The following is a 21,854-nucleotide window of genomic DNA, read 5'->3' as shown; positions in this document are numbered from 1 at the left end:
ATGCATATAGCTGATTCACTTTGGTGTACAACAGAAACTAACACAGTATTGTGAAGCAATTATTCTCCAATAAAGATCTATTTTAAAAAAAACAAATAGTAGGAATCAGTACCTGTACAGTGTAATTTACTATATTGTATTTGTATTTCAGATGCCTTTGGTGCTTCATGAAGAATATTTCTAGATATATCACAGACATTAAGCCTTTGCCACCCAACATAAAAGATAGACTGATCAAAATAATGAGCGTGCAGGGGCAGATAACAGATTCGAATATAAGTGAGGTAAGAGCATATACAAAGAGCATGTATAGCCTGTAAAGCAGGCTATTATATTTTACTGTTTAGCTGTGGTTTCACATTTATGGAACAGTGGTTTATAATAGGATTAGTAATAATTTTAAAATATAATAAAGTGTTGGGGTTCTTTTTTTCTCCAGATAACCAGAATGTCCATGTGTAATAGTTTCTAAAAAATCTTCTCCCACTATTCTTTCAGGTGTTTCTCTTGTCTTCATGGTACCAGCATCCATGAACTCCATATTTTCAAGAAGTTTAAACTCTTTGATTGAGTTCACCTTAATAAAGCTGGAAAAAAATTAAAATGCAGGGTGAATAAACAAATGGCAAAAAAAAAGACCCACAGTAAGAAATATATATGTTACATTGTGACGCTAGCGCACAAGCCACACCTCTGTGTAACAGTACTCTGTACAGTACACTTGGATATTTTCTATTTTATTCTAGTATGTCTTATTCCATTTAAAAAATGATCGTAGCCTATTGACTTTGTCCATTCATGGTTAGCAGTCAGTTAAAAATCACTCTTCTAAACTCTTCTCATTCTTCTTGGGTACCTCACTCCAGCTAATTTATACTTACTCCCCTTCACTAACTAAGCTAAAATTAACTATTCTGTAAGGGAATAAGTGTAGTAAAGGCCTCCAACTTGAATTAAAATTCTAGCCTTGCTACTCTTTCTGACATTGAACCACAGTTGTCTTAACTGTAAAATGGGTTTGCAGCTATCATCACTCACTGCCTACAGAGACTGGAACTACTTATTGCTGACTTTACTACATACTCTGCCCAAAGCCTGTGATCAAAAGGAAGCAAGCTCTGATGGTAGCACTCCCCATATGTCTACAATGGTGACTTCACATTGGAATTGTGCTTCAGTGTGCCATAGTGTTTCCTCTACATTAACTTGATGTGCCTTTAATGCTTTATTTTCTTCCTGTTAGCTTGCATTTGAACATAGACATTTTAGTGTTGTAGTCTGCTTTGCTCTTTGGAGGTAGAATCCAGCTCTTATTGTTGATTGTTCTGTGGATGTATATAATGTATGTGTGGCTCACAGATGAAACATTGACGCTACAGAAAACGTGGTTTTCTTCACTTCCCCACATCCCTTTAACCTGTATTTCAGTGACTTAAATTTTTGTTTTATGACAAGCCTGAGCATTCATTTAAACCTAATTTTACCTGAATAAAAAAGGGCTAAGGGGGTAAATGAGATAGAAAAATCAAAAGCGTTATTTTCCTTGGTGTTTCCGTCTAATCCCCATCCTTATGAAAGTCCTGCTTATGAAATTATTTAAAAGACCAGATCTAACATTTTTTTAAAAGTTGCACACATCTGGGGATGGCTGTTTTTGAAAAATTTCCTAAATCTTTTTGTAGTCTCTGGGTGGAGAAGGCCTTTTTAAACATGACACCAAGTTAGAAAACAAGAAGAAAAAGATTGATAGATTTAAATACATAAAAATATAAACTTCTTTATGGCAAGAAGAAAAAAATAAAGTAACAAACTAGGAAAAATATTTGCAGTATGTATGAAATTCTATTTTTTTTAATCTTGCCAATGTAAATCATGCCTGCAAACCACTAAGAAAAATCAAAACAAACAAATAATAAAACAGAAGAATCAGGAAATACTCCAAGGAAAAAATATAAATCAGCAATAATACGTAAGAGGATATTTAACCTTATTAGTAATCAAAGTCACAGTTTGTCTTTCAGTTTAGCAGAGACTTAAAAAATAGTAATACCTGGTGCTGGCAATAGTGTGGGGAGCAATCACTTTTATCCCCTGCTGTGAGAGTGTAAATTGATTTAAAAAAACCTTTTAGGAGGACAGTTTGGAATTCTATCAAAAGTCCTAAAAATTTGCTTACCATTGACTCAAAAATTTCACTTCTGTTATTTTTTTCCAGCTTTATTGAGATATAAGTGACATATAACCTTGTGTAAGTTTAAGGTGTAGAACACACGTGATGACTTGATACACTTATATATTATGAAATGGTTACCACGGTAGGTTAACATCTCCATCACCTCACATAATTACCATTTACTGGTGTTAATCTCAAGAAAATAATAATTTAAAAAGCACACAAGAATGCTCACCATAACATTTTCGTAATAATAAAATAGCTAACAGTTATATATAGCATATATTATAAGCAAGGCACCTTTATTTCTCACAAATACCATCCTCCTCTTAATGAGGATAGTGAGGCACAAAAAGAAAGCAGAGCTTGATCACAATTACAGGGTTGGAACTCAGGCAGCCTGCCTCCAGGGTACATGCTCTTATACACTGTACTATATTGCCTCTTAAAATCAGTCTGAATGTTCAGCTTAAGTGTTTGCCAGTGTAGGAGGCATTTAATAAGTTACAGTGCATGCATAAAATGAAATAGTATGCAACCACAATTATTATTTTTATTAAAAGTGCCCATTTATAAATATATGTGATCTGATCCCATTTTTCTTCAAATATTTTTTTAAAAACTCAAAAAGCATCAAAACTAATATTATGTTTGTCACTGGGTGTTGACATTATGGGTAATTTTAGCTATAACTAGTTAAACGCATGGCCTTTGGAATTAGGAAGACCTGGCTTCCAGTCCTAGCTCTCTCTGCTCCTTTTTTAGCTGTGTACTTTGTGTTGCTACTTAAGCTCTGGGTGACTCAATTTTCTCTTTTATAAAATAGCTATGACCAATCTCTTAGGGTGGGGGGGGTGTGTGTGTGTGTGTGTGTGTGTGTGTGTGTGTGTGTGTGTGTGTGTGTGTGTGTGTGTGTGTATGTATGTGTATGTAAGAGAGAGAGAGAGAGAGAATATTAAATGACATATTTTATGTAACACTTAGTACCCTTCCCGGTAAGTGCTCAATAAATAGAAATAGTTATTTGTATCATTTCTGTAATTTTTCTGTGCTGTCTGAATGTTTTATAATAACAGTACATTACTTTCATGTTCAGAAAAGTGTAAGCCATTTCTATTTTCATAAAAATAAAGCAAAAGAGAAGGAAAATACCCCCAGAAAAAGAGCTCAGAATGCTTTGAAATTGATCTGCTATTTGTTGCCCTCAAGTAAACATTCAGTAATACTGGGTTTGTTTGTACTAGCTCCCAAAAATAAAAATGAAGGAGGTAAATATTCTAGATAAGCATTTGGTATATAAGTGCCTAAAGACTCGTACTTGCTGAGCAAAGAGACACAGAGTTAGAATCTCTAATAATAGGAACCACTGGAAGAGGATAAGCTCCCCCCGCCACCTTGGTTCTGCTTGCAGGTCTAGTGGGTCCTTACTCTGTACCAGCTGTCTCAACAGTGCTCTGTGTCCCAGTAAGACTTTGGGGACACTAGAAGCTGCACCTCCAGTTGGAAGTAGGTTGGTTTTTTCCTGCTCTATGTATCTGTCTTCACACAGATATGTTTCTGTATTCTTTGCTGTATTTTCCACCTGCTGTTTTTTTATGACCATCAAAACACTGAATATGGAATAAACATTTATATTTATAGGAAATATTAATTTCTCAAAAACATGTATTTATTATAGATTTTACATCCTGAAGTCCAAACTCTAGATCTACGAAGCTGTGATATTTCAGATACTGCTCTCCTGCACCTATGTAACTGCAGAAAATTGAAGAAATTAATTTTAAATTCCTCAAAAGAAAACAGAATTTCCATAACTTCAAAAGGTATGTTTATTAACACAATGAATTGGTTGAGTACTGTTCACCATCTGGCATAAGTTTGGAGCAGAGAAGGGGAAAATATGTTAAAAGATAGTATAAGTATGTCAAAGAAATAGGAACTATATTTATCAATACAATATTCAAACTAAGCTAAAGAATCCAAATTAGAATTCTTGCTTATAATCAGTGCTGAAAGTTGGGAAATACACTAAGTCACTACCTTGAAGTTTAAACATGTTTAAAATAAACATGGATAGATACCTCTGTATTTTAAATATTTTACCTAGTATAGTGAAACAAGAAATGACCAGTTCATACTTTGTTAAGGCTTTCTTGTAATAGTACAACAGAAAGTTAAACCATCATCAGATTAAATTTACTAGGCACTGTCCTATCAGCCTGTTCACTGCATAGTTTTGTAGCCAGAGCATAAGCTGCCCCATTTTGAACAGCACAAAACTAATCATATATTTTCCACTTCTGCTGCCATAAACCTATGTTAGACAATGACTGATTGACTAGGAAAGAACTAATCCTGCTTGCTTAATTCCAGATACCAACTTCAAAGACATTGGCCTGGAAGATGGCAACAATTTATACTATAAGCCAGTCAAATAGCAAAATCACCAAGCTCCCAGTTCCCTGAAAGATATAAAGGTCTAACACACACTCCTAAGTTGTTTTTACAGGAAGCATACCCCCACGAGATGAAAACTGCTGACCATCAGCACGTAGACCCCAGACTGGTTGAAACCAGAAGATTGGTGTTGCTTGAAACTTCACCTTGATGCCAACCAATCTGAAAATTGTGTACAAACTGCTCATGTACCCTGCAGCTCCCTCCCTCACACTGCCTATAAAACCTTTATCTCCCATCCGGCAACTTGGAGATGGTCTTAGGACAGTAGTCCACCAGCTTCCCAGGTTGCTGGCCTCCTGAATACAGCAAACTTTTCCTTTTCCACCAATACTTGTCTCTGGAGTATTGGCCTTTCGAGCAGCAAGCAGCTGAACTTGGTACCGGCCATGTCCAGTTACAGTTTTTTTTTTGTTTTTTTGCGGTATGCGGGCCTCTCCAGTTACAGTTTTTTATAGCCAGACAAACTGCATTTTTCAGTGTGACTGTTACATGAATTAATGGATTTTTACCATTTTTTTTCAATAGAGGATTTTTATCTTTTTCTTCAGTATAAGAAAGAAAGAGTTATTTGGCTACCTAGGTTTCTGAAAAATCTTGTGGGTAGTTGGCTCTATTTTACAATCAGCTTGGTTAGCAAGTTAGGATATTCATAATACTGCAAAGAAGCATAAGTTTTAAAATGTTTACACAAATATTGATTCACTAAAAAGAACTTTCATGCTGGACACTAATGAATAAAATAAGAGTTCTTTCTTAAGATACGGAAAACAATAAAAATGACCTACACACGAATTTACCATCTTCCCTTTTGTGTATTTTGCCCATGAAAGTGTCTTTTAACAGTGCTATAATGTTTGTCCATGACTAAAGGGCCCAGGATTCCTGAAGTACGTTTCTATTTATGTGGCACATTATCACGTACCTGTCACCAAAGTGCTTTTACATCAGTTGAATTGGACTTAAGGGCTTCTGTTTTCTTGACCGTTGATAAAATGTAAGATTGGTCCAGGCTAACAAAGAAGGTGCATGTTGGTAGCAAAGGGCAGAATCAAAGAGGGAAGAGAGAACACAGAGATACAGGTATGATTCCTAAGGATAAGCATGAAAACTATTACTTAAGACATTTGGGCCATTTAACTTTTGATTTCTTTTCAGAGTCCACGAGAAAATTAACTTTATTTAAAACTTTTAACAAAAAGGAGAATCATCTACTATTTAATTACCTATTTTGGTTCTGAATGACTTTTGGCTATTTCCTAAAAGCAAGTCTAATCATAAACAAAAAAGTCTTGTCATTAATTGCAGATATTCTGAAGAATATACCACAGATTATGCAGAGAATTCTTGAAACATTCCAAAAGAATTTTAAATAATGACAACATCACTGGAAATAAAGTATATCCCCACATGCATACTTTGAAAAAGGCTAACGTGCAATTGGATGTATCAGTACTGGTGATTGATGAAATGAAAATCAGTTATATTTCTCATATATAAACATATATAGCTCATTGATACAGAATTATGTTTTCCCTCAGGAATAAAAGCTGTGGCTTCATCTTGTTCTTACCTGCACGAAGCTTGTTTGAAAAGATGCTGCAATCTCACTGATGAAGGAGTCCTTGCTCTTGCACTCAATTGCCGGCTGCTAAAGATCATTGATTTAGGTGGCTGCTTAGGTATTACTGATGTGTCCTTGCAGGCATTAGGAGAAAACTGCCCATTTTTGCAGTGTGTTGATTTTTCAGCTACTCAGGTAAATGAAATACAGACTTGAAAGGTAGAGACTGTATGTATTTGCCCAGAGTATTTCCATAACTCATCAGAACATAATTAATTCTTTTTGTTGTTTGCTAAAAATTTTTTTTATTTATTTGTTTATTTATGTATTTATTTATTTCTGGTTATGTTGGGTCTTCGTTGCTGCGAGCGGGCTTTCTCTAGTTGCGGAGAGTGGGGGCTACTCTTCGTTGCAGTGCACGGGCTTCTCATTGCGGTGGCTTCTCTTGTTGTGGAGCATGGGCTCTAAGGTGTGCGGGCTTCACTAGTTGTGGTGTGTGGGCTTCAGTAGTTGTGGCTCGCGGGCTCTAGAGTGCAGGCTCAGTAGTTGTGGCGCACGGGCTTAGTTGCTCCACAACATGTGGGATCTTCCCGGACCAGGGCTCGAACCCGTGTCCCCTGCATTGGCAGGCGGATTCTTAACCACCGCACCACCAGGGAAGTCCACTAAAATTGTTGGCTTCATGCTTTGATAGTTAAATAATTACAGTATAATTTGGCACCCCCCCCCCCCCAGTTATTTTCAGTAAGGGTGGAAGGTATGTGTGGCTAAGACACCTTTGCCAAACGGGAGGAAATAAAACTATATCTAAATAATTAATCATTTTTATAAACGTTTGCTTCCATCATCTCCATTTACGTGCTATGTTCCTCTTTTCCTTTGCTCAGGTATCTGACAGTGGTGTGGTTGCGCTTGTTAGTGGACCTTGTGCCAAGAAATTAGAGGTAATTTTAAAATATCTGTAAAGATGATGATTATCTGAATTCACATTATCCTCAGAAATTCTTTTTTAAACCTAGAAGACAACCAGTGCCTTATTCTCAATTAGATATTAAAATGGACTTTTTTTTTTTTTTTGCCTCCACCTCTTTATTCCCAGAGTGAAGAAAAACTGGTTAAAGTTAGGAGATAAAGTATACTTTATAGTAAATCCCATTTTACTTCCAATAAAAGTTCTTATTCTCCAGAAATTTTAGCTTCTAATACATTTAAAGACAGTCTTATTATGGATGAAAATACTGAAAATTTATCAATGTAAAATGACATTCTTTAGAATTTTCATGTCTGGCTGATATTTTTACCAGGACTACTTATTCTCTTGCCAGTGTTTTTTTCTTGACATCATATTTTTTCTCTTGCCATCATCTTTTTCTGAATCCATGAAGGGATACAGACTATACCACTGTGGCATAAAAATTATTTTGATCTGAAGATGTCTGAGAAACAACAAGGGTTAAAAAAAAAAAAAGAGACTTTGTCTTAAACCCCACCTTCCCCCATCTGCCTAAAAGCAGACCATTCCAAAAGAATTCAACTGCCTCAAACCCCCTTTAAGGTAGGCTTCCCATACATGGGGAAGTCAGATGACAAATTGCATTAAATAAACATTGTCATAAGATTATCGTTAAGTCCCATCTATTCTCCTAAAGGTCATTTTGTCTTCCCTAAAAAGTCACTTGTTTTTCTGAGTGTCCTTTCTCCTCCTCCCCTTCCCCTATTAAGATGGTATATAAACTCTAAATTCTAGCCATTTCTTTGAGCCACTTTCTTTGTGATCTTGTGAATAAACTTCATCTTTTCTCTTGCTAATCTTACTGTCAGTTTAATTCGAAGGCTTCCAAAGACAAACATAAGAGGATAGAGAAAAGGTTTTTCCTCTCCAGAAGCCACATTGTGCAGCTGTTTAAAAAGATCTGAAATTAGTGTTCAGCCTTTGTATCCAATGACTGATGTGATACCTGTAACCTATTTCTAAATATGAAGAAGACTTTTGTCCCAAGATTTTGTTTTTTTCCTTTTTCAGTTTACAATGTTTTATTTTGTTTTTACTCATAATTAATATAGCTGTGCTTTTCAACAATAAATCACAGCAAATCCTTTTTGGAAGTAAGCTGGCTATAAATGAACTATAAAAGTTAGTAATCACTATTATAATAGAATGGTGGTGCCATGTTTTTGCCAAAATATTTCTGCTTGATTTAATGCTCAAATAGTTTTTTTGGTGATATTTATATATTTGCATTCTGCTTGTATTTATGTATGTATGTGTATGTGTGTGTATAAAATAGCATATATATTTTTACAAATCTTTTAATTAAGAAATTCCTTTCTTTAAAATATGAAGTTCCAAATTCCAAATTGCATTCTAACTGTAGGGACAATAACTGCCATAATTTTTACTGTTTAAATACTAACATTTGTTGAGCACTTACTACATTCTAGCCTCCATGCTACTGCCTTATATTCATCAGGTTATTCAATTTTTACATTATCCTATAATCACCATCATTTTTTTTTTAACATCTTTATTGGAGTATAGTTGCTTTATAGTGGTGTGTTAGTCACCATCATTTTTAACAAAGTTCTCAAACAGTTAACCTAGTTTATCACTTCCTAATAAAACCACCAGGAAATTAGTTGTTATGCAGTGGTAGGAAATATACCTACATATTTACTTCAGCTTTATAAAATTAGGAGCACCAACCTAAGCAGACTTAGGAAAAAATCCAGTAACCAATGTGTTGGTCATTGTAGTGTCATTGAATTTTTCACTTTTTCAGTTTTCCAAAGCTTATTTCTGTTAAGTGCCAAAACATTTTAATGGAAATCTTTCTGAAATTTGTTAGAACTTAATTCCTTCCTTAAAGGAATATATTTTAACCTTTGGCTCATAGCATCTTTCTGACCACAATTTCTGACTGAAACTGAAATACAGATGTCTTCATCTTTTTAACTGATTCTTCTCTTTTGGGTAACATGTATGCCTGCTATTTATTAGATACCTTGTTTTAATCTGTTGCTTTTAATTTGTTCAATTCTGGAAAATTAAATTACCAATGTTGCTAAATAGTTTATAATTTGAAAATAAATTTGATTAAAAGTCTAAGGACCTCTCCTAAAGATTGACATTTAGTACAAACGTATGCTACAGCGTTTGTTGAATGTCAGGATTGCCTCTGAAATCTCTGTTGATCTGAGTTCTCAGCGAGCATGGACCATTTTGTTCATCACTTTGTTGTCATTTTATCCCCAGGTTTGACTGCAGTTCCAGACATATGGTAGCACCTAATAAATGTTATCATATTCTTAACTTCATATTACAGTCATTTTATAGTTTTCTGTAGTCTTCATGATTAAAAGTTTAATTTGCTGTATAAAATTATTCATTTATTAAACAAATATTTATTGAGTATCTGCTGTGTTCTAGGCACTGGCATATCAGAGAACAAAATCTGTCCATGTTATGTATCACTTTCCTTTAATCATTTTTCTAATGTTGGTAATTCAGATTATTTACAGCTTTTAGCTACTGGAAATATTCATATGTTGGGACATATCACTTTTTTCTTCCATTGCTATAATGAACTCTCCATAATGAAACAAGTGGATCAATAGGTATGAATCCTTTTTTTAATGGTCCCAAATTCAGATTGCTGAATTGTTTCCCATAAAGGTTATGTTGTGAATTCACAGTTTTTGCTAGGACCCCAATTTGCCAGAGTTGAATATTTTCTTTTTTTTAATGCCTTAATATATTTTAAATGAAACCTGACTTGAACACTGTTCCTTCCATCTCTTGTTCTCAGTTGTATTTCATTGTCTGTAGCCTTTGCCAATTCATATCATAGGATGCCTTTGCCAATGTATAATATACAATGCTTTCTGCCTCAGTTTTTATGAGTTTTCAATATATTCAAGTTTCCTTTATTTCTAAGATGTGATTAATTATAATATGTACACCAACATAGTATTTCTTTTCTCCTGAAAAGCTGATATTACCATAAGTATACATATCAATTACCACATGAATCTTATTTCCAGAATTGTTAAGTTTTTTTAATGTGGGCAAATATACATAAAAATTGCTATTTTAGCCATTTTTAATGTACAGTTCAGTAGAATTAAGTACATTCACATCATTGTGCAGCCATCACCATTAACTATCTCCAGAACTTTTTCATCATCCCAAATTGAAACTCTACCCTTTAAACAATAACTCCCCATTATCTTCTCCCCCAGCCTCTGGCAACCTCTGTTCTGTCTTCTGTCTTTATGAATTTGCCCATTATAATCACATTTTTTTTTTAACCCATTCATCCATTGATATGTTTCCACCTTTTGGCCATTGTGAATACTGCTGCTATGAACATAGGTGTACAGATATCTGTTTGGGTCCCTGCTTTCAATTCTTTTGGGTATATCCCTAGAAGTGAAATAGCTAGATCATATGCTAATTCTATGTATAATTGTTTGAGAAACTGCCATACTGTTTCCATAGCAACTGTATCCTTTTACATTCTCACCAGCAATGCAAAAGGGTTCTGAATTAGAACATTAAACAAAAGATAGATAATGTTTCAAATATATGAAAAAGTATAGAAAGTAATATAACAGACCTGTGGACCAACCCCTTGAATTTTAACATTTTCTGCATTTGTTCCAGTTCTTTTTTAAAAAATTATTATATGTTACATCTAAAGCTCCCTCCCCTTATTTATTCCCCCTTTCTTCCTTCAGAGGTAACCACTCTTCTGTGCATCTTTCCTTCCATAGTTGGATGCTTCATCTCTCTCTCTATGCATATGTGTGTGTATGTGTATATATATCCATAAATAAGATATTGTATTGTTTTATGTTTTTAAATAGTACATAATAGTTTCATAGTGTGTGTGTTGTTTTACAGTTTGCTTTTTTATTCGAAATTATGTTTTAAAATTTTTTCAAGCTTTATTGAGGTTTAATTTACATACAATAAAACTCACCTATTTTAAGTGTACAGTGTGATGAATTTTGGTAATTGTTATACAGCCTTGTAACCACGACCACAGTTAAGTATAGAATATTTCCATCACCCTAAGAGGTTATCTCCCATCCCTTTGCAGTCAGTGCCCTGCTGTGGCCCTCTCCCAAGCAACCACTGATTTTGTCAGTATAGTTTTGCCTTTTCTATACTTTTATATGAATGGAATCATGCAGTAAATTGTCTTTTGGTTTTTTACTTTTTTCTTTTACTTCTTTCACTTGGCATAATGTTCTTGAGATTCACCCATGTTGTTGCACGTGTTAATATTTCATTCCTTTTCTTTTCTGAGTAGTATTCCATAGTCTGGAATATGACACAGTTTGTTCATACATTAACCATTTGATGGACATCCAGGTTGTTCCAATTTTGGACTATTATAAATACTCCTATGGACATTTGCATACAAGTCTTTGTGTAGACATATGGTTTCATTTTGAGGGGGTAAATACCTAGAATGAAATTGCTGGGTCATATAGTTGAGTACATGTTTAGCTTTATAAGATGCTACCATAGTGTTTTCTAAAGTGTCTGAACTAACATTATGTTTAAGATTTATGTCTATTAATACAAATAGATATTTTTCATTGTAACTGTTTTATCTTATTACAATATATTAATGAACCACCATTTATTTACCCAGTCTCCACTTCTTTACTATTACAGATAATATTGCAATTGGCATATTTATAAGTTGTTTCCTTACGCACATGTACAAGAGTTTCTCTCTATATAGTGGACATCTGCAGTTGGAATTGCTGGGTTCTGGGGCATACTTACTGTCAGTTTTAATAGATACTGCCAAATTGCCTTATAAAGTGGTTGGGCATTTAACTCTTAAAGGTACTATACCTTCCAAATTACTACAGAATTTCACTGGTCCTTTCTATAGAGTTTTTCTTGCAAGTTGATATTTGGGTTTTTTGTTATCAGAGTACAGTATTTCCCAAGCTTTTTCACACTGTTATTATTGTCCTATTTTTTCTTTTGATTATACTTATTTATTTTTAAATAGGAGATTCATATGGGATATTGTGTGAATCTGACTGATGAGGCTGTAGAAGCTGTCCTTACTTGCTGTCCTCAGATATGTATATTACTCTTCCATGGATGCCCCCTGGTAACAGGTTAGTATGAGGCTGCTTGGGTTCAAATCTTGGTTTCACCTTTTAATAACTGTGTGACCTTGAGTAAATTACTTAACCCATTCCATTATTCAGTTTCCTCACATTAAGTGGGTATAATGACACTATCTACCTCATAAACTTGGTCATGATGATTAACTGACAACACTTCATATGGTGCCTAGCACATAGTGAGGGCTCAGTAAATGTTAAGTCATGATGATGATGGTGATGGTGGTGATGGCAAATGCTCAGTAAATGTTAACTGCCTTGAGGAGGAGGATGGTGGCAGTGGTAGCGGTCATGATATTAAACATTATGCTTTATGAAGTCAAGTTTATAATATTACATCTTTCAAATATGCTAAATGACCTGCTTTTTTTTTTCCTAATTTTATTTACTTATTTATTTATTTTTGTCTGTGTTGGGTCTTTGTTGATGTGCACAGGCTTTCTTTAGTTGTGGCAAGCGGGGGCTACTCTTGATTGCGGTGTGTGGGCTTCTCATTGTGGTGGCTTCTCTTGTTGTGGAGCACGGGCTCTAGGCGCACGGGCTTCATTTGTTGTGGCATGCAGGCTCAGTAGTTGTGGCTCGTGGGCTCTAGAGCACAGGCTCAGTATTTGTGGGGCATGGGCATAGTTGCTCCGCGGCATGTGGGATCTTCCTGGACCAGTGCTCAAACCCGTGTCCCCTGCATTGGCAGGCGGATTCTTAACCACTGCGCCACCAGGGAAGCCCCATAAATGACCTGTTAACTGTAATCTCATCAAGCTGTAGCCATTGAGATTCAGAATCATTTGGCTAATGTGGTACTTCACTAAAGTAGTCACAGCCCTTTTGGCTTGTATAAGAGCCATAATACCCCTTTCACATCACCCCTACAGTGGGTCCCATACCACAATATAACCAGGATCTTATGTGTGAGTCAGTACTTATGCCCAGCCCTTCCAGCTCTTTTTCCTAATTACAGTCTAATAGTTACTATCCTAGAAGTCCTTTTCGTTTGTTTGTTTTTGTTTTTGTTTTGCGGTACGGGCCTCTCACTGCTGTGGCCTCTCCCGTTGTGGAGCACAGGCTCCGGATGCGCAGGCTCAGCGGCCATGGCTCACGGGCCCAGCCACTCTGTGGCATGTGGGATCTTCCCGGACCGGGGCACAAACACGCGTCCCCTGCATTGGCAGGCGGACTGTCAACCACTGCACCACTAGGGAAGCCCTAGAAGTACTTTTGACATCCTCTGGTTTTTCTTGTGTTTGGACTGCCAATCTAAACTAAGCCTGTAATGGGTTGTATTTGGTTATCAGTGACATCTATAATGAAGACTAAATCTTATTTTAGGCAGACATCTCTCAACACTAAAGCCAAAAGTGACGTTAGAAACTGTTACCAGTGGGTACCTCTAGGGAAGGTTGTGGAGAAACAAGACTAGGAAAAAGCTTTCACCATATACCCGTTTGTCCTTTTGAATTTTGTATCATGTGAATGATTTTACCTATTAAAAATTAGTAATCATAATTTTAAGAAAATAATTTAGAACCAGAAAAATTCATGTGACTGAGTACGGGGAATTGGTACATGTGAACACTATTCTGGGGGTTATGAGAAGGCAGGCAGAGGCTCTCTGGTCATCAAACAAGGCAGAAAATTATATTCTAACAAGTAGGCTATTATTGTAAGGTGGAGGAGACCACAGTATGTGAAATGTAATAACAGCAGTTTTGGATAATAGGTCTTTTCAGAATACCAACTAAAAGTATGTAAATCTACTCACTGAGCTATATGTACGTTTAATCAATACATTGAACAAGAGAGTGGTACTCACAAAGTGACTCCATCTTCCTCACACTATATTAATTACAGGTTTAATCTAAAGGGCCTAATATTTCCCAAAGCCAAATGAAAATCTCCGACATGTGCCACTGACTTTTCTTATCATTCTCAGATAGTTAAAAGTCTTGTCATTTCATATCACTGAAACCCTCTCATTTCAGCAATGAAAATGTCTTAGACCCACGTAATACTCCAAACAAGTTCAAATTAAAGCTTTTTGCTCCTCCAGTCAGCTCAAGTTTGCTGTAGGTGGAAGCGCTGCTGTGGGTAAGGGGACGTGGTTACTCTGTTTTACCACCTTGCGCTTCTCTTCTTCCTTTCCCAGCTTGCCCACCATGGTTTCTGACCCCACCAGTGTCAGTACAGGGTGGGACTGCAGTGAGCAGAAGGGAAGGGACGGGAAAGGAAAGTCTAACTTGACTACTACGGCTGTGATCTAGCGGCAGCACTGAGGGCCTGTGGGGAGCTCGTCCTGATCCGTGCTCTCTCAAAAGTGGGGCACTTCTGATCTTCTTCAGGGTCCACTTTCCGCCACTCCTCTCATCACTGCATATATCTTCTACATCTACAGTTCTCTTGATTCAAGCAAATGTGTCTCTTCTGGCTAGTAGCTAGCATTTTCTTCCTCTGCACCCAGGCAGCTGGCGGTACACCTTCAGTCTCTTTCTGTTGAGGTTTCCTAGACCATCCAAGTTGCTTTCATGAGCAAACTACAAGGCAACCCATGCCAGCCCACATCTGTCCACAGGAAACACAATACTTTAGACAGTAAGAGTGCAGGTTATTTCCCAACTTCAGTCCTCTCTTTAGCCACATGGACTCTTACCATAGCCTTTTGCTTTTTAGTTTTCTCAGGTCTGATATTAGTGTAATGTGTCTCCCAAGCTCCAAGGGACAAATCAGATTCTCCAACTGATCTCCTTAGAGCCCCCTCTCACTAGGCTTGAAGGCAAGAGCAAGCACCTGCAACCCTCTTTCGACAACTCAAATCATAACTGTCTTCAAAAAAATCCTTTCTTCAATTTCCAGTTTTCCGTCGCTTCCCACTTTAACACTTTTATATCTTTGAATGGATGAGGCACCACGGATTCCAAAATGAGTTTTCAGCCAAGCATTTGCAAATCATGTACAAGTCTGGTATCTCATTTTGGAATGAGAGAGTAGCTGGTACCTCTAGTCCTGGAACCTTAGCTGAAATAGTTAATGTTTTAATGTTCTGTTATATTTGTCTCAGGATAACTTGGCTACATAACATGTTATAAACTCAGCCTTTGCTAATTTTATCTTGATTATCTTTCTGGTTACAATTTGGAAATAGTTAATTGGCATTTTCCCTCTACTTTTAATAGAAGTGAAGACAAACTATACACACAGTCAACCAGAAAAACTTATCCTTAGGCAAACTGCTTAAAACAATCATCAAAGACCCTATAGGTAATGAAATCTTTAGAAGGTACAACCAAAAACTTAAAATTTGAGTACAACAAGGCCAATAATAAAATGCTTAAAGGTGCCTGTATCAATATAGAAATGACTAACAAATATGAATTTTGAAGTCTGGAAAATATGTTGCAGTCATTAGTCTGATTTTTAAAGCAGAAGGCTTTTGAGATAAATTATATAATTACTGAGATCACTGGAAACCAAAGATGTATTATCAGTTGGTGAATTCAAGAGAAATGCCTACCTGGTATGATTATAGATACTAGGAAAACTTAATCCCACTAAATCTTTCCACATCCACATAATGGCTCAGAATACTGAATTTACCAACTATCTTGCTGCTGAGCAACAGCTACATAACCCCCTCCTCAGCTCAGTCTTCTGGGAATTCCCTTACCTTACTCCCTTTCTGAGTAAGGGGGAAGTTCTGTTGTGAGGGACTCCCCTTCCATGCAAACCTATCAAAGTGCTGCCCAATTAAAGCTCGTTGTGTGCTACTGCCACCTTGTGGTCGTATCTTTTTCCTTGATCTGCCCCACAATCCCTTGATCTCACTAACTACAGTTATATGGTATGGTGTTCTAGAAGACATCAAGGGATAAAGCATAAAACAAAATATGTTTATATGTCCAAATGTTTGGGAAATGCAACATACCACTATAATGAATATTAATTTCTCAAAGGCTCTGAGAAATACTATTGCTAAGAAACTTAAATTTTTTTATCTAAGTGCCAGGGAGTTAGACGTTTTCCTCTACCCTTTTAGGTTCTTCCGGCTGGTCTAAGAATTAAATTGATAGGAGGCAGATTAAGAGGCGAAAATCAAACAAAAGTTTAATAACATGTATACATGGAAGAGACCCAGGAGAACTGAGTAACTCACCAAAATGGCTGAAACCCCCGCCTTAAATAACATTTTCAGCAGCTAAAGAGGATGTTGGGGGTAGAGGTTTGGGACTTCAAAAGGGAGGAAGGCAATTCACATGAAAGATGAAAAAGCAAATGTTCGGTAAACAAATATTTGTTGGGCCATGCAGCGCAGTTTGCGCCATAAAGGTACTCTCATCTCTAGGCCCTGCTGAGTTTCCACCACCACACCTAGCCCATATTTTTGCAGACAACCTCTGGCGATAACTTGATCTATACTTCTTTTAGGCAGTAAGGGGGAAGGTCAAAATTTCTTCTTGAGTCTTTTGGTCCTTGATTGTTATCAGCTTGAAATAATCCTCATGCCAAAGAGACATTTTGGGCTGGCACGTTTTGCTCCCCCACCCAAGCATTTCCCACATATTTTTTAACACAGAATAATTCATGAATTATTATTTTGATCCCTCCTTTCAGAGAAGAGGAAAGTGAGAAACTGAAATGGTATTTGTCCATTGTGACATAGTTTTTAATAACAGTGCTAAGATTAAACAAAAATCTCAAGATAAAGTGAAATGAGCACCAATCCCTAGTCTCCTACCATCTCTCCAAAACACTGAATAACGTAACTTCTGTGGACCTCAACTTTTCCTTACATATAAATGTCAGTCATAAAATTGGGTGATCTGATAATAATATAAGAGTTCACATACAATGGCTTTTACCGATAAAGGTTCTTAAAGAGAAAAAAAGCTGAAGTTTTTCAACTACCCAGATCATCTCTACTCTTCCCGCTTTCCTGTCAGCACCTACCATTGTGTATTTTTGCTACCATCATTGAATGAAAATAAAGTGGGCTAATATATTCACCATATATATATATATATATATATATATATATATGGGTTTTTTTGTTTTGTTTTTGTTTTTGCGGTACGCGGGCCTCTCACTGTTGTGGCCTCTCCCGTTGTGGAGCACAGGCTCAGGACGCGCAGGCTCAGCGACCATGGCTCACGAGCCCAGCTGCTCCGCGGCATGTGGGATCTTCCCGGACCAGGGCACGAACCCGTGTCCCCTGCATCGGCAGGCGGACTCTCAACCACTGCACCACCAGGGAAGCCCTCACCTTATATTTATTTGTTAATTTCTCTTTTTTCCAGAGAAAACAAATGCTTTTTTTTTGCCTGATAAATAAATGTTCTTTCTTCTTTCATGACACCTTATATGTTTCCTCTTACGTATTCATGTGATTGCTCACATCTGACTAGATAAGACAATAATGATACATATTCTATAAAAAGAATGTATGTATATCATATGTTTGTGCAATTCTAGTGTTATGTTATCCTCAAAGCAACCTGACCCCCAAATTGGCAGTGTCAACTGTAGTTACTCATCAGATTCCCTGAATTAATACGTTTATCTTCTCCACTGTAAGTTTTTATAAAATTTCTTAACATTACAATCAGACTGTAAGCAAAACTCCACATTATAAATTAAGTCTTGAAACTGTTAGAAGCACTCTGATTTTATTTCTGCAGAAGAGACCAAAAACCTAAGCTGCTATTTAAAATACTGTAGATCACAGACATTATGGAAACAGAAAATAATTTTTAAATGTATTAAATTATTTTAATTTAAATTATGTCTGCAATGATTTTCAGTAATTTCAACTCACACAGTTTTATTAATCTCCTACAATGGACATGCATTTCAGTTTCTATCATTATCTAGACGTGTTTCACAGTAATCACAGGCATCTAAGTTTAGGTTTTAGAAGGGCAATAAAGCAATTAGCACTAGAGTCCTTATGTTTACATTGAAAGGCAGGAAAACCCAACAGGAAATCTGCCACTTTGATTTAATCGACTCAAATTTTAGTGATATCAGAGGATTTGTTTGATTCAAGGATCAGCTTGATTACTTTACAAGCAAGTTCTTTACTTAGATTCCTGGATAATAAATATGTCAAGATTTACCACAGAGACAAGTGGTTTGCTTCAGGGTTTCCCTGTAATTAAAGCTGATTCCTTGCTTCAAGGACAACTACTTTTTAAATTTCATATATTTTATTTTCTAAATCCTATATTATCTCTTTCCTTATCATTATTTATTCATACATTACTAATCCAGAATTACGAAACTTCTTTATGCCATACACTGTAGTGACGCATTAGAACCTTGATCATTGTTTGTAAAAATGTGTCCAGCCTCACTTTTTTCACTGTGTATTCTATAAAAATGTCTAAATTACATTTTCCTTGATCATTTGAAAAACTTAGTTTGTTAACTTATATTTCCCATAGTTTCTTTTCTTGGGGCTCCAAAACCTCCCGTAATGAACCTCTTTCAAAAAGTGGTCTCCAACTACATTAGTCAGAGATTTTTAGAAAGATGGTAAAAGGTTCCTTAGAAGTCATCTACACAACTCCCTTGTTTTAAAAATAAGGGAACAGAGATACAATGAATTTAGGTGGCTTGCCCCAAATCTTAGAAATAGTTAATAGTAGAACTGGAAGTAAAAACCTAAATCACCTAATCCACAGTTTCTACTTCTTTCCCCAGTAGAGCAATTTCCTAAGCCTTTGGTGTCAAGTGGTTTCACTATTAGTAGAAAAGGGAAGGAAGTAGGAGAGTGACATCAAGCATCAGTAGTGTGCTTGGTATAAACGACGTTTAGAGTCTTTTTCAGTCCTGAGAGTCTGTGTTTTGGTGAGTGGCAGAATAAGCCACCCCAAAATATGCCTCTTTAGCATAAGGATTATTTTAAGCTAATTTTTCACAGACACTGGAGGAGCTCTGAAAGCAGTAGAAGTTACCCTTTTGTGAGGAAAATATACATTTATAAAGGAAATCTCCATTTGTAAAGTGTCTCCCTCTCTGTACTAAGAAGGGAAGGGTGACTCTAAATCAGAATCATATTCAGTGGAGAAGGCACTGACTTAAATCTGTATAGTGAATCTTACTGTTACCAAACCAAAATCAGGTCTCCTTGCTCCATGTGCAGCAAAGCCAATCTACTGACACCGGGTTGTGGTGCAGGGTGCAAGCAAGGAGAAAGGACAACTGATGCTCAAAAGACTGGAACTCCCTGATGGCTTTCAGTCAAGGGTTTTGAAGGCAACGTTTGGGATGAGGGTCACAGGGTGTGCGATCAGCTCGTGGACATTGTTCTGATTGGTTGGTGGTGAAATAACAGGGTGATGTTCTGGGAATCTTAATCATCGATCTCCTGGTTCCAGTCAGTCTGGGGTCTGTGTGCTGGTGGTCAGCATGTAGTCAACATCCTTCACTTGGTTGGGGGGGCGGGTCCTAGTTTCTGCAGAACAACTCAAAGATATGTCAGATTGTTATCTCTATCCCTTCGGGAGGAACTAGGTGTGACTCCATTGTTCAAGCTATTATTACTTTTCTTGCTTGCCTGCTTTGTTTGTTTCTACATTGTCTACTTCTCTAATCATTAACTGTTTGAGTCTGCTCTTTGGAACTTGGGGAAGGCCTAGGAGACGAAAGCTTTTTCTGCAAACAGGAAGTGGGAGACATGGAGGGGCTTGTACCCAGGAGGGCCCAGCAGGGTCCTGCCCGGTTTCATTACCCTTGTTTACTATGCTTTTCCTGGTAACTTCCCATAACCGGTCTCCCCACAACACCAAAATCTTTCTTTTGTCTTTAGCTGAAGGTGGTATTTAAGGTGGTGGCTTGGGCCCTCTCAGGGAGTTCACTCATTTTCCCTGAGTATCTCCCATGTATACATGAAGTATACTTGTTGATAAACTTCTGTTTGTTTTTCTCTTGTATCTGTCTTTGGTCACAGGGGATCTCAGCCAAGAACTCAGAAGGGTAAAGAGAAAATTATTTTTCCTCCTCCACAATTTCTACAGAGTATTCTGGCAAGAGATATGAAATACTTAGAGACCCCACAGTTTCTCCCTATAGCGTAATAAACTTACAGGCATCGAATATTCCTACTATTGACTCACTGCTCTAAATACTGTATACTTTTATGGGGAAAAGAAAAGCTGCCTGAGGAGACTTTGAGTAATGTAATACTGCCCTCTAGCATCCAGTTTTTAAAATTACATAAAAATATACTGTATGCTCACAACTAGAGGGAAAAGTGTTTTTCTATTCATGTACAATAATAAATTCCTACAGAAGAGTGACAAATATAGTCAGAAAACAAATATTTACATATAATATTTGATAATATATTCATAACTAGTAAAAATGCCAAAATAGTCTTAGAAACACCAGCTAAAGTGAAATTGGGAAGTACACGTTTCCAATTTTGTTCTTTTTCAAAACTGTGTTGGCTCTTCTGGGTCCCTTGAATTCCTATGTAAATGTTAGAATCGTTTTGTCAATTTCTTTTTAAAAAGTTTGCTGGAATTTTGCTAGGGATTGCATTGAATCTGCAGTCAGTTTGGGGAGTACTGCCATCTTAATACTAAGTCTTCTGATCTATGAACATGGACATCTTTCCATTTATTAGATCTTCTTTGATTTCTTTCAACAATGTTTTGTAGTTTTCAGAGTATAAGTTTTTCATTTCTTTTGTTAAACGTATTCCTAAGTATTTTATTTTTATTTTTATTTTTTTTCGGTACACGGGCCTCCCACTGTTGTGGCCTCTCCCGTTGCGGAGCACAGGCTCCGGACACGCAGGCTCAGTGGCCGTGGCTCACGGGCCCAGCCACTCCGCTGCATGTGGGATCTTCCCGGGCCAGGGCATGAACCCGTGTCGCCTGCATCAGCAGGTGGACTCTCAACCACTGTGCCACCAGGGAAGCCCTATTTTATTCTTTTTGATGGTAATGTAGATGAAATTATTTTCTTAATTTCATTTTGTAACGGAACCCAGGTTTGGCTGCTTGCCACTAATATGCCAATAATTCAAGAGGCAAGTGTCAGTAGAAAAGAAAGTTGCTTTGGGACTTCCCTGGTGGCGCAGTGGTTAAGAATCTGCCTGCCGGGCTTCCCTGGTGGCGTAGAGGTTGAGAGTCCGCCTGCCGATGCAGGGGACACGGGTTCGTGCCCCGGTCCAGGAAGATCCCACATGCCGCGGAGTGGCTGGGCCCGTGAGCCATGGCTGCTGAGCCTGCGCGTCCGGAGCCTGTGCGCCACAACAGTGAGAGGCCCACGTACCGCAAAAAAAAAAAAAAAGAAGAATCTGCCTGCCAATGCAGAGGACATGGGTTCGAGCCCTAGTCCGGGAAGATCCCACATGCCGTGGAGCAACTAAGCCCGTGCGCCACAACTACTGAGCCTGTGCTCTAGGGTCCGCGAGCCACAACTGCTGAAGCCCATGCACCTAGAGCCTGTGCTCTGCAACAAAGAGAAGCCACCTCTATGAAAAGCCCGCACACCACAAGGAAGAGT

General features: G+C 37.2%; 1 protein-coding gene across 6 annotated transcripts in view; it reads left to right on the top strand.

Annotated features, from left to right (window-relative positions):
• Positions 1 to 21,854, top strand: part of AMN1 (antagonist of mitotic exit network 1 homolog) — a 66,278-nt gene that overhangs the window by 38,787 nt on the left and 5,637 nt on the right. For 5 of the 6 annotated variants that reach the window (XM_060024554.1, XM_060024557.1, XM_060024551.1 and 2 more), the window contains 5 exons: positions 152 to 284; positions 3,852 to 3,996; positions 6,172 to 6,389; positions 7,082 to 7,138; positions 12,230 to 12,341. In XM_060024554.1, coding sequence (XP_059880537.1) covers positions 168 to 284; positions 3,852 to 3,996; positions 6,172 to 6,389; positions 7,082 to 7,138; positions 12,230 to 12,341 — 649 coding nt within the window. In that variant the 5' untranslated portion in view covers positions 152 to 167. The remainder of the gene's footprint in view (positions 1 to 151; positions 285 to 3,851; positions 3,997 to 6,171; positions 6,390 to 7,081; positions 7,139 to 12,229; positions 12,342 to 21,854) is intronic. The other variant, XM_060024555.2, reaches the window with a different exon arrangement.

The sequence above is a fragment of the Delphinus delphis genome, chromosome 11 (genome assembly GCF_949987515.2).
Source record: "Delphinus delphis chromosome 11, mDelDel1.2, whole genome shotgun sequence".
Lineage (NCBI taxonomy): Eukaryota > Metazoa > Chordata > Mammalia > Artiodactyla > Delphinidae > Delphinus > Delphinus delphis.
This window is presented reverse-complemented; position numbering and strand designations above follow the sequence as displayed.